Source organism: Corythoichthys intestinalis, chromosome 17 (assembly GCF_030265065.1).
Source record: "Corythoichthys intestinalis isolate RoL2023-P3 chromosome 17, ASM3026506v1, whole genome shotgun sequence".
NCBI classification, from domain to species: Eukaryota; Metazoa; Chordata; class Actinopteri; order Syngnathiformes; family Syngnathidae; genus Corythoichthys; species Corythoichthys intestinalis.
In genome coordinates, this window is record NC_080411.1 from 33,761,972 (window position 1) to 33,775,695 (window position 13,724).

Consider the following 13,724-nt stretch of genomic DNA (forward strand, 5'->3'; position numbering starts at 1 on the left):
GGTATCTTTCGTGTTCAACAATTGCTTATTGCTGCCTAAACTCGCGAAGTAAAATGCCACGATGTGCTGCTTTTGGATGCAATTTCCAGTCAAATGGAAACAAGGGGAGTGAAGTGAGTGGTCAAGGTGGAATTATTATTTTTACTGAATAAATGTGCATAAGTGGAAGCTTCTCCCCCTTTTTGGTCCCTGTATGCAAGCATCCTACCCACCACGCGTTACAACTAGCGCCCGAACATTTTTCCTGGATCCTCAATCAAGTAAGGGATCCATCTATTTTCTGGATCCGACGGTCCCACCGCGTCTGCAATATTGGTTTTGGATCTGTCCATTTTTTTTATTCGTCGGTCCCACAGCGGCTTTTCGGATCAGTCTATTTTGTGGATTTGACGGCCTAATCGCGGCTGCGACATTGCCATGGTATCGGTCTAATTCCTGGATGTTCGAGTGAGTAAAAAAACACAGATTTGGATTACTATTGCTATCTTTTTTGGTGACTATTCTTCGTGGGAGTTTTCCCCAAATCATACTAAATAATTAAAGCACTATGGCACGCTACAGTGACGACAGTGACTGACGTGGACCTTACAACAATGTTGGGAGTTCGTCAGGGAACGCGTGTTTGCGTACTGCTGAGCTCCCGAGTGAAGAGTGGTCAAGGTGGAAATATTATTTTTTGTGAATAAATGTGCATAAGTGAAAACTTCTCCCCTTTTTGGTACTTTTATACACGTATCCTAGCTACCACGCATTACAATGTACAAGACATGGATTACACAAGGTGTGCTCTTTGGCCTGTACTGTAAGCACACGACAGCTCTGGATGCTAACAAGCTACATAATTATATTGGGATAAGTTTGAAAACGCAATATGCTTACCTTGAATATCTGCTAATAAAACCGGAAGGCATACACTCTCGCTCCCAACCGGACTTCCCCACAGCATACACTCTCGCATCACCATTTTTGCCCAACTTTTGTCTTATCAGGTATTTGCTGCACGCATTTTTCCCTGAAGCTCGTCTTGTGAACGACCGACAGTGCTGTCCTGCTCTTCACTTTTCAGATCTGGTTCAAATAGGAAGGGTAGAACTGACGATATGTTGGGAAAGCTAACAAGTGACAAGCTGGAATTTCCGCAAAGGGGCAGTGACATCACGCACTACGACGTAACAAGAATGGCAACCTATCACTTAAAATAATTTTACAAACTTTATTAAAGCAAAAACATTAAGAGGGGTTTAATATCAAATTGTCTTAAAAACAGAGGATCCCTTTAAGAAAATCAATCGGTCGAGAGAGAATGAGCTTCCAGGATTGGAGAAAATGCAATCTTCTAACATTTGTGTAACTACATGTCATGCCAAAAAATATTTTCAGTAAACCGTGAATATATTTCCATGTGATTTTGTCTAAGATGTACCATGTTTTCCGCACTATAAGGCGCATGTAAAGGCCTTCAATTTTCTCAAAAGCAGACAGTTTGTCTTATATTTGGATCAATATTGGTTAATCATGGCATGACATTCCCTTTAGCGCAGCACCATCTAGGTGATGTATAACGCAACAACTACTACTGCTAATACTACTACTACTACTGCGCCTTATAATACGGTGCGTCCTATGTATGAAAACAGTTTTAAAATGGGCCATTCATTGAAGGTAGGCCTTATACTGCGATGCACCTTATCGTGCGAAAAATACGGTATGTTTTTTTATTTCGATGTATTATTTATGGGCCACTGCACCTATGTTTTCTATGATTCTTGCAAGATTTTAGTTTAACCGAGTTTTCTAACGCATATAAGTTTTATTCTACGCATACAGTATCTACTAAGGATATTGTATGGGCAATTCCTGCCGTATATTTTAAGTTTCCAAAATAAGTTTCATAATGTACATATTTACTAAGGATCGTATCTGTAGTTTGTGTGTCACGTGCTTTAAATACAAGTTCCAGATGAAACATATATGAACTTTATGAATGTTATATCTTATAGTCTTTTCCATTTGGGTTTAGTTCCCAAATTATACAAGTTTCATATTGTACACATTTACTAAGGATCATATATGTGGTTTGAGAGTCATATACTTTACATACAAGTTCCATATAAAAGACATATGAACTTTATAAAATGTATCTATCTTTTCCATATGGGTTTTCATCTTTTTTCTTTATTTAAACAATTTGATTTAGAAAGTCCTCTCTCATAAGAAAATTCGTTGATTTAAATTTTTTTTTTTATTTTGTGTTTGTTGTTGTCTTTGCTATTGTCTGCTTGCTTATGATCACTGTACTGTATAATATTGTATTGGATATGATCATGTTGATACTTGAATGTTTGTTTTGTGTGTGTATATGGTTTAAAAAAAAAAAAAAAAAGCTACAGGGTACGTCGCGCTCTTGATGACGTCATCATTCCCGGTCACTTCTGATTTTTTTTTTTTTTTTTTTTTTAAACAGTGCAAGTGTCCGTTCCTTTAACCTACTAGGCACTTTTTTCTCTCTCAGGACCTCATCTAACAAAAGGTGGTCAACACTTAGGACGTCACAAAATTTGATCCAATTTCGCCCCCGCTTTGAGTTGTTTTGGTGCACTTTGAAGCTTCGCGGCTTACTTAGTTTAGTCTAGCTTAAACAAAGGGGGCGTTTTTGGATCAACACGTCGCCGAGCAAGCAACGAATTTTGCCAAAATGTCAGGTGAGTTAACTTTTGACTCATTTGTTGAGCAAATTTATTTTTTACGGATGTTTTGTTGTTGAATTAACCAGTGGATGACGACGCAACGTTCAAAATGTATTAGGCTCGAGCGTATGACGTGGCACTCGCGAGGTCTCCGCCGCTATCGCCATTGTGGAAGCGAGAAACATAAACTGAGGCATTTCAACACAGGTCGCTCTTTAAAAATGGTTGGAAATTATTGTGCGGTACAGAATTGCAACAACCGATCGAATAGAAAGGAGAATGTACAGCTCGACGGAACACCATTGAGTTTCTTCCGGATCCCTACATGGAGAAAAGGCGAGGGAAAGGTCATATCTGAACTTACCAAACGTCGAAGAATGGCATGGGTGGCCGCGATCAGAAGGAAGAGCATAACGTTTGATTTAACGTTTGAGTTTGTTCTATGCACTTCCACTCCGGTAAGTTAATTTCGTTTGTTTACGCAAATTTCAGTAACTTTACGCCCTAAGTCGGCCTGTTGTTAGCTATAGCAACAGCTAAACAACTAGCATGCATATATGTGCATTGTCTTCATAAGACATAATTCCTGTCGTTGCTAAATGAAAAAGCTGTAATATTTTGACGTGAGAGAGTGGCAAAGAATTTGTACACAGGCTACATTTTATGCAACAAAAAAATTGTACATCCGTGGTCACAGACTAATGTAAACACACATTGCCTACCTTTGCTAGAAAGATGGTGTTGCCGTTTGCTATGGTCATAATGTGAAGATCCTGCACCCATCCGCAGCAAAACTGTTCGTAGCTTTGTAGGGATTTGTAGTTTCGGAATTGCTGATGAGTGTAGTAACATACACCAAACGCTAAATACAGCATGATGTCCATTTCGCGTAGTGGTGGAAGCTTGTCGACATCTTTATTCCATTTGTGTTCGGCTTGCTCGTGAGGGTCAACATTGTTCACATCCTTAAAATTGCTCACATATCTGTCCTTCGCCGTGGTAACAAGTTTGTCTCTGTATCGAACTGGCAAGTTTTCCCTACATTTTTCCATCTTTGGCACTCGTAGTTCAATTATATTTGCCGTTAAGTTTAAATGTCCCGTGATGCAGACGTGCTTCCGCAATGGCTGCGTTGTCGCAAATCTCGCAAGATCCCGTGCTGCTGTGACGTAAACGCTCGAGCCTAATAGAATAGTCTGTATAATCTGTATGTCGAGAAACACAACTCAACCGGATCAAATAAGACAGCGGCCGCATTGAAATAGTAGCAACAGGTGTTTAAAAACCTGCATTAAAGTAGCGTTGTGACTATATATCAACGTGGTGGCAGATCGCGACACATTGCATTAAAAGTATGCCTGTCCTCTATAGACCCTACTCACATGACGTCACAACCACGCCTCTGAGCCATATTGTCCGTCAGCTCGTCGGGCTTAAGTATTACCGCTACGTAAATTCCTCCGATTTTGGCGTGTTTTTCTGCTCGTTAACATAAATAATCAAAATGGTGAAGGCGTGTGTGGCGGTTGGTTGCAATAACAGAGAAGATAGACGGAGAGACTTGAAGTTCTGCCGTATTCCGAGAGACCCGGAGAGGAGAGCAAGATGGACTGCTGCAATTCGACGAGAAAACTGGGCACCAAACAATCACTACAGATTATGTAGTAGTCATTTTATATCTGGTAAGATGCATTTAAGATAGATTTAGAGGGTTTTGGGCTGACAACCACAATTAAGATCATTGCGAGGCTAATCGCCGACAACATACAGTTTCAAATTCAAGATGCTTATTTCTTCCACCATCATTATTTTTTGAATAATATTTAGCTGGTACCAAGTGAAAGAAGTTAAACAGGTGTGTCCAAACCTTTTGTAAAGGGGGCCAGATTTGGTGTGGTAAAAATGTGGGGGGCTACCTTGGCTGATTTACATAGAACACAGTGTTTCCCACCAATGAACGAGACTGTGGCGGCCCGCCACAGTCTCGTCTGGGCCCGCCACAGTCTCGCTTGCCACCCCCCCCCCAAAAAAAAAAAAAAAAGATAATAATCAGATGCGTCAGTCAGACGATTACACAGCTGTAGCCCACTCCACTCTACTACCCGCGCGCGTGCGTGCGTGCACACACACAGACACACGCGCCAACAGGTCGCGCTCATAGACGGGACTACTATTTTGGTACACCAGACTCATAGCTGTGCTATGCAGGCATGAAAATCTCTCACCTTTCGGCGAAATTTGCCATTTTGAAGTCAAAAAGGGCGACCTACGTGAATTGCGTAGATCCGAGGAGAAATTCTTTTTGGGAGGATGGGGGGGGGTCGGGAGGTTTTATTTAATTATTATTATAATTATGTGATTAACTTAGTACGTAAACTGAGCACTTAAGAAATCTGTTCTTTAAAAAAGTGACATTTGGACAGTCAGCAAATCCTTCTAGATGCTTCGCTGACGAGAACCAATCATCGGCCAAAGCTGCGTTCCATTATTCCAAACGCGCGCACTCCTTACGTGTACGTGGAGTGCTTGGAGAGCCTTTTGTTGCTTTGCAAAGCTGCGAAAACAAAAAGCAGGCCTTATCCACACCGGGGCAGACCAGAGCGCAGCATACACACTTGCCTGTAATTGCCAGCAGATTGAATTTGGTGAGTAATGGTTTCAATCGTTTTCACATTTTGCGATATAAAAAAGTTACTGCCATTCGTTGCAGCTTGCGTTGAACACTGCCAGAGCTAGCCAAATCTCCCATGAAAAAAAATAGCTCCCGTTAAATTGGCGTCAAGCTTGTGTATTTAGCGGTAATATAAACGCAGAAACACACTGTTGAGTCAAATTAAGCGGCATGCTCTCGGATGGAGGGGGCGCCTCGCCTCGCATCGCATCGCTCCCGTCGTCCGCCTGAGACGCGTTATTTTCGGCTGGAACTTGAGCTGACGGCCGGTGTCGGCACAACACCGGCCCGACGAGTGGTGGGAATGACTCTTGCTTCTTAAAGCTTTTCAGAAATACAGGGATCCCTCGTTTTTCGCGGTTAATGGGGACCAGAACCCGCCGCAATAAGTGAAAACCGTGAAGTAGCCCCCCCCACCCCCCCCATTTTTTTGTGCGTGTTCAATGTATATATATTCAGATTTTACATTGGAAAAAAGATACATATATAAATATGACATGTTTTTTCACTTTTTTCACCAAAGTATCATTTATAAATGGTTCTCAAGCACTTCAAAATGTAAGAATTATGATAAGTTTTAAACATGTTACTGCCCCACCGAATTATTTTTAAACAAGAATAAAGTAGTAAGAAAATGCTTGGCTTTATTAAATGCTTCATAGTGAGTCTACTCAAACCCTCTCGGGCTTTGTTAAACAGTGATGGACACATGTGCAAAGTTTTTCTTTTTATATAGATTTTTTGTTTGAAGCAACTTATTTGATTGAATAATAAAGACACAAATGTCCTAGCCAAAATGTGGCTCAAACGCAAAACAACATTACTTCAATGGGAAAATTTGTTTCAATCAAGAAAAAAAGTTTTCAAATGCTTTTTTTGTCTCAAATTTATTCTTGCAATCAAAAACAATTTTTTTTATTGAAGTGACTTTTTTGGGATTAAAAATATATACTGTATTTTGATTGAAGCAACTTTGTTTTTGATAGAAGTAACTTTGTTTTTTGATTGAATAATAAAAACACAAATCTACCTCCATCGTTATTGAGAGAGAAAGAAATTAAGAAAGCTTTAAAACTAAAAGCCATCAGGGAGTCAGTTTTTTTTTTTTTTTTTTTTTTTTTTAAATTTTTATATTTCATTACATAGACATGCCTCGTAGGGAAAGGAGATTGAGGGATAAAAAAAGGAGTTGGATGAGGCTGCTAAAGGCAGTGGATACCTCATCAGCTGGGTGAATAGCAGACCTGGTAAGAGCAAGTTTGCAAGGATAGTCGGGTATTAAATACAATTATAAACACAATTACAGTGTTATTTTTCTATAAGAATTTATATCATATCTTTATTAATCATTAGGTGCTAGAGTTGTTAAGTATGGATAATAATGAAATAATAGTTTTGAGAAAACTGTGCTGTTGGTGGCTCAGTGACCATCTGAAGTGGTTTGTTCTCAGATGAACAAGTTGTGGAAGGAAGTTTTGATGCAGAGGTTGAAGGAAGAAAAGAGGCAGACTGACTGAGTCACAGCCAGAAAGTGTTGATGACAGTTTTGATTTCTATTCACTGTTGCCCCCTCCCAATTAAAGTATGTCACAGTCACAGCCAATTATTATCTAAAGCTGGTTGAAATTGAAGTTATGTTGTTTTAAAGTGTATTAAATACTTGTTCATGTGCCCCTTTTGATCTACGAGCACCCGCCCCTCCACCGGTCTCTGCACGGCCCTGCTGAAACACAGTGTGGGTCGACAGAGCTCAATATTTTGTTGGAGTGTACAGTAGAGCTGGGAATCTTTGGGCACGTAACGATTCGATTACGATTCAGAGGCTCCTATTCGATTATAAAACGATTATTGATGCACCCCCCCTCCCTTTTTTTTTTTTTTTTTTTTTTTTTTTTTTTTTTTAAATGTTTTGTACATTAGTTCCAAAATTGTTCAAAAATACTCTCAGGCTAAACCAAACTATTTCAGTATCAAGTTAACATATAGCAGTAAACAAATATACAAAAATAACATTAAATAAAAAACTGCAGTCCCCATTCTGTATCAGCAGCTTTAAACTACATTCAAATAATTTAATGTTGTGAATCAACCGTTAAAGTTGTTAAAATTGCTCCCGTTATTCCATAATTTCCCTTTTGTCTACTTTCGACATGTGAAAGTTTTAAAACTATTTTAAAGCTAGATTCAAGTCAATATTTTACCGATTTAGGAGTATTTTCTAGTCCTATATAAATGATATCTACCGTAACATTATGTGGATGTACTTTGTAGCAGCTTTTCGGCAGCAGTCAGGTATGTTGTTGTGTTTTTTTTATCTCGTGGCATGAGTTGAGCTAGAGCCGTGATTTGAGCATTGGCGTTACCCGAGGGGCCAGGTAATGAGAAGCATGATGTTTAGCTACTCTCGCTCCGTTCCATCCCGAAGACCGCGCGGCGCGCTGAATGTGTTGTACTTCCGCTTTACTTGGCATATTTCAATAATCGGAATTTGGATGTTTGTGAATCGTTCTCGAATCTTCCACGGCCGAATCGCGAATAATCTAAGAATCGGAAATTTTGCACACCTCTAGTGTACAGTGTACTGGAACATATTTCCTCCACACCCTTCTCACCTTTTTAACCCCTAACCCATTTTCATGCCTGGCTATGAGAGTATGAGTCTGGCCACCATTCAGCAGAAAAAAAATTCCAGGGCGGAGCCAGCCACAGCAAATAGACAGCGGAGCGGACCAATCAGCAACGGGCTGACGCGACGTCGGTAAAGCGACAAGAAACTAGCGAGAGGCATTTCAACATATTCAACATGGCTAGCGCGAGACAGACTGTTGGATTTAGCGACTCGATGTGTTTTTGGTCATGTAAAACCGAATTTACCGCGGATTGGAACATATTGCCGCTGAGTCTGGTGTACCAGGCTACGGGACTACTGTCTGCTGCATTCTGCTGCATTTGGCGCGATCCGGCGACACCGCATACAGCAATTTACATTACATTCAGTGGTCTCAAAATGCCCTAAAGAGATACACCAGGCTTGAAAATGTACACACACACCCTACCCCGAGGGTCAGAGACCCTCCCACCACAGTCTCCTAAAATTCTGTGGGAAACACTGGAACAATATATTTAAACAAATTTTAGCAAGCCCTTCTGTGTGTCACATTTGCTTTATAATTTTTTTAATTCATAATTTCAACAATCTCGTCTTTGTGGCGTTCTCTTTCGACACTCGGACTCTTGCGAAATACTGCTGCTGTGAAATTAAACTAGCTTCAAGTTGCTATAATTTCTCACTGCGTATCTTCCCTGTAATGTTGTCATACATGTCAGTGTGTTTTGTTCGGTAATATCATTATCGCGTCACATCGAACTCTTTGAAAACAGCGACTGTCTCTTTGCAAATTAGGCAGACACAGTTGTTGCGTCTTTTATTGAAGAAATAGTCCAATATCCACCTATCCTTGAAGCGTCGGCCATCGCAGTCAACTTTATTTTTATTGATTGCCGCCATTTTAGAAAATTGGAAGGGTCACACGGGGTAATCTTGCTTAGAGTGGTGCTCTTAAAGTTTTTCAAACTTTCGTGAGAATAGGCTGATTTTGTGTGGACAAGATAGTTGTAGATATCAGGGTAGCAGAGAGGGCGAAGACAGCGGGTCGAAAAATATCGATTTAGGCATCAAATATGGATCTGGCGAATGGATAGACTGAAGCTTTTCCACATAACGCCTTTTATGCAACGCATCCAATGAGTTTACAGCATCTGAAAGCACCGGGGCTTCCATGAATTGCACTATAAACTGCACAATAAATTGAAACCATTGAGAATACGGATAAACACTGACGGACAATATGGCGGCTGGATACAGCGACACGTCATTCTGTGACGTTGGTGAGTAGGGTCTATAGACCCCAGTCACGTGACGTCACAACTCCGCCCCCCTGACTGGTGCCGCCATATTGTCCGTCAGCTCATCGTGTTTACATATTACCGCTACGTACATTCATCCTATTACTGCGTGTTTTTCTGCTTGTCTAAGTAATCACCGCCTAGTAAACGAACCCAAAAACCTTCCTGACAATCATTAACATTGATTAATCAAAATGGTGAAGGCATGTGCGGCGGTTGGTTGCAGTAACAGAGAAGATAAACGGTCATTTTAGTAGTTGCTGTGTGCTCATTGCTAAAAGGGCAAATCTCGAAAGCAGCACAGTTTGTTTATCTCGGTCCATGATGCGTTTGTGTCGACAGCCGTTAGACAGCGGCGAAAATATTAATATGATGCCAACACGATCGCAGACCTCATCAAACGGAGACTACGAAGCTCGTCATCACGGTTGCGCAGCAAGGTGAGCGCAACAACAGGTGTTGTGCCGAAAAATAGCCGCCCTGCTGTGAAATGTCCCCCCTGACGGGAGCGCCCAAACGAGTGAATATGTATGTTTTTACTCTGCTTGGAACTAATAAATGTCATACCTGTGTGATTGTCATTGGGATATGGTCGTGAAAACCTGTAGACTAATACATTTCTGTTCAAAGATGGTTATGTGGACCAGCCCACAATTTATTACTAAAATACAGTACTAATATTTTGTGTAATTTAATTATTTAAAACTGATCTTACAGTCGTAAATCCATTCCTGTAATGCGTCCATGAAAAAATTTGTTTTCACGTCAATAAAGCGTTATAAATAAGCGCTCCCGTCAGGGGGGACATTTCACGCGGGGCAGCTATTTTTCGGCACACGCAGGCCCGTTGTCGATCAAGTTTTATTTTACAGTCGTGACAACGGTGACGCTCAGCTGACCAAATGTCTGTTTATATTCGGGCCAGTGCCAATTTTGGGTACCCGACTCCTCATCGTGACATAAACTGAAGTATGATTGGAAATTTTGTGGTCTCAGGACGAGCTCTGACGCATGGGACGGGACCGGACGGGAGGAAACATCGGTTTGGGCATCAAATATGGATCTGGCGACTGGATCGACCGAAGCTTTTTCAAATAACGGCTTTTAGAGTTTACAGCGTCCGAAAGCACCAGGGCTTCCAGAATTTGCAAGTGAATCCACCTTTAGAAACTACGATCATTGACAATACGGACACGCAATGATGGACAATATGGCGGCACAATACAGCGATCACGTGATTGTGTGACGTTGGTGATTGGGGTCTATATTATCTGACCTGGTCATGTAATTTCCAGAGGATTAGAATTAGGTAGAAAATATTGTGTTTTTAAAATGTATTCATTTACTTTTAAGTATGAACTCATTGGCTGCTATCGGCGACGATAAATGTCCAAACAAATTTGACTGGGCAATCCATCAATGTCAGCCCTCCCACTCAAAATGTACTGGACGTTTATCACTGTAAATAGCAATGATGACATCTGTCATAGGCATTTATTCATATTCAAAACAGCTGTCATGTCATGATTATGACACTACGACAGTCATAAGAAGCATTAAAAAAAAAAAAAAGTTAAACCCACATGGGTTTGTTTTCATGTGTCTTGCAGACGTCTGCCAAGCGCATCATCCTGAATGGCGAGAAATTAAAAAGGAGGAGTTCTTGCATATCAAAAAGGAGGAGCAGGAAGAGGCCATCACCCGGTCAACTGGTGCCCCCTTCAAGAGCAAAGATGTCAGCCAAGCGGACTGTCCTGAGCAGCAGCAACCCCCTCTCATCAAAGAGGAACATGAGGAGGATCTCATCAATGTTCGGAGCTCTCACATTGGGGAGCAGAAGCAACCTTCTCTCCTCAAAAAGGAGAAAGAAGAGCCTTTGTACATTACAGAGAAGAAAGACATCAACGAGTTGAGCGGTGAGCCCTTGAAGAGTGAAGATGAAGGTCTAAGTGAGGCCAGCAGAAGTTCGGCACCTCCCAGCGGCATCTCAACTGAAGGCTCGCACGCAGACGGCCTCATAGCGCATTTTGCCTGCACGATTTGTGATAAAAATTTCTCTCAACGCAGATACTTAACACGTCATATGATAACACACACTGCTGTGAAGCTTTACTCTTGCTCAGTTTGTGGTCAAAGGTTCTCTCAGAAGGGATACTTAAAAAGTCACACCAGAACACACACTGGAGAAAAACCTTTCTCCTGCACAGTTTGTGGCAAAAGTTTTGCCAGACAACAGTACGTAACAAGACACACAATAATCCACTCTCGAGAGAAACACCATTCTTGCTCAGATTGTGGCCAAAGGCTCACTTCGAAGAGTGACTTAGAAAACCACATAAGAACCCACAATGGTGGGAAACTATTCTCCTGCACAGATTGTAGCAAAGGTTTTAACCGAAAAGATCACTTAAAAAAACACACAGCAATCCATTCTGGTGAGAAACACAAAAGATTAAAGAGTCATTCAAGAACACACACAGGCGAGAGCCCTTTCTGTTGCTCAGTTTGCGGCAAAAGATTCACTCTTCAACGCAGCTTGAACGATCATTCGAGAACACACACGGGCGAAAAACCTTTCTCTTGCTCAGTTTGCGGCCAAAGATTCACTTGGAAGAAATGCTTAAAAAGTCATTTGAGAACACACACTGGAGAGAAGCCTTTCTCCTGCACAGATTGTGGGAAATGTTTTGCCCAAAAAGAGCTCTTAAAAAGACACACAATAATCCACTCTGGTGAGAAACCCTATTCTTGCTCAGATTGTGTCCAAAAATTCAATTCGAAGAGAGCATTAAAAAGCCACATAAGAACCCACACTGGTGAGAAACCATTCTCCTGCACAGTTTGTGGCAAAAGTTTTGCCAGAAAACAGTACGTAACAAGACACACAATAATCCACTCTCGAGAGAAACACCATTCTTGCTCAGATTGTGGTCAAAGATTCATGCGGAAGAGAGCATTACAAAACCACATAAGAACCCACACTGGTGAGAAACCTTTCTCCTGCATAGATTGTGGCAAAAGTTTTGCCCGAAAAGATCTCTTAATAACACACACAAGAATCCACTCTGGTGAGAAACACAAAAGATTAAAGAGTCATTCAAGAACACACACAGGCGAGAACCCTTTCTGTTGCTCAGTTTGCGACAAAAGATTCACTTTTCAATGCAGCTTGAACAGTCATTTGAGAACACACACGGGCGAAAAACCTTTCTCTTGCTCAGTTTGTGGCCAAAGATTCACTCGGAAGCCAGGCTTAAAAAGTCATTCGAGAATACACACTGGAGAGAAGCCTTTCTCCTGCACAGATTGTGGCAAACGTTTTGCCCAAAAAAAGGTCTTAAAAAGAGACACGATAATCCACACTGGTGAGAAACCATTCTCCTGCACAGATTGTGCCAAAGGTTTTAACAAAAAACATAACTTAAAAACCCACACAGGAATCCACTCTGGTGAGAAACCTTATTCCTGCTCAGATTGTGGCCAAAGATTCAATTCGAAGAGAGCGTTACAAGACCACATAAGAACCCACACTGGTGAGAAACCTTTCTCTTGCATAGATTGTGGCAAAAGTTTTGCCCGAAAAGATCTCTTAATAACACACACAAGAATCCACTCTGGTGAGAAACCCTTTAAACCCCTTTCTTGCTCAGATTGTGGCTATAGATTGGCTGATAAGAGTTCCTTAGAATTACACGCAAAAACCCACAGTGGTGAGGAAACTTTCTCCTCCAAAATAGTAGATAAAAATATATTCACTAGGTGAATTTGGATAGTCACATGAGAATCCACATTGGGGATAAGCCTTTTGTCCTGCTCAGCTTGAAGCCAAAGCTTCTCCTTCAAGACCCAGGTTGTGAGACGTGTGTTGTTGCAAAAAGCAGTGACCAATAGAGGTGTGGCAATATATCAATATTCTGTATTCCATTAGGTTATCAATATATTCTCAACAACAGGGGTGCCCAAACCCGGTCCTCGAGAGCCCCAATCCAGCTTGTTTTCCGTGTCTCCCTCCTTTAACAAACCTGAATGAAATGATCAGCTCATCGGCAAGCTCTGCAGCAGCCTGATAACGATCCTGTTTAGTTGATTCAGGTGTGTTAGAGGAGGGAGACATGGAAAACAAGCTGGATGGGGGCTCTTGGCCACCCATGCTCAACAAGAATCGAATTATCGCCCCCCCCCCCCCCCCCCCAAAAAAGCTCACTGTTTAATACAGGAACCAACAGGTTGCCACTAAAATTTTCCACTAGTGTCTGTAAATTAGTGATGGCCAAATGAAGCTTTGCGAACCCATGAATCTTTATAGCAAATTGGTTAGGCATAAGATTCATTATTGGAGGCTTCGTGTGCACAAAACGCCCTCTGCTGGCCCAAACTTTCATTATCATTTCAACTGACGACTTCTTGGATTTTGTGGCAACACCCAACATGGGAAATAATCAGTGTTATTAATAATCAGT

At 41.3% G+C, this 13,724-nt stretch overlaps 1 protein-coding gene across 3 annotated transcripts in view; it reads left to right on the forward strand.

Annotated features, from left to right (window-relative positions):
* The first annotated feature begins 2,472 nt into the window (after positions 1–2,472).
* The window catches only part of LOC130905913 (gastrula zinc finger protein XlCGF52.1-like), a 35,660-nt gene continuing 24,408 nt past the window's right edge, over positions 2,473–13,724 (forward strand). Inside the window, exons 1-2 of one of the 3 annotated variants that reach the window (XM_057819700.1) lie at positions 2,473–2,702; positions 10,875–13,283. In XM_057819700.1, the coding sequence (XP_057675683.1) occupies positions 2,696–2,702; positions 10,875–13,027 (2,160 nt within the window). In that variant the 5' untranslated portion in view covers positions 2,473–2,695 and the 3' untranslated portion in view covers positions 13,028–13,283. Of the gene's footprint in view, positions 2,703–3,007; positions 3,146–10,874; positions 13,284–13,724 lie in introns of those variants that run through there. The other 2 variants (XM_057819699.1, XM_057819702.1) reach the window with 2 other exon arrangements.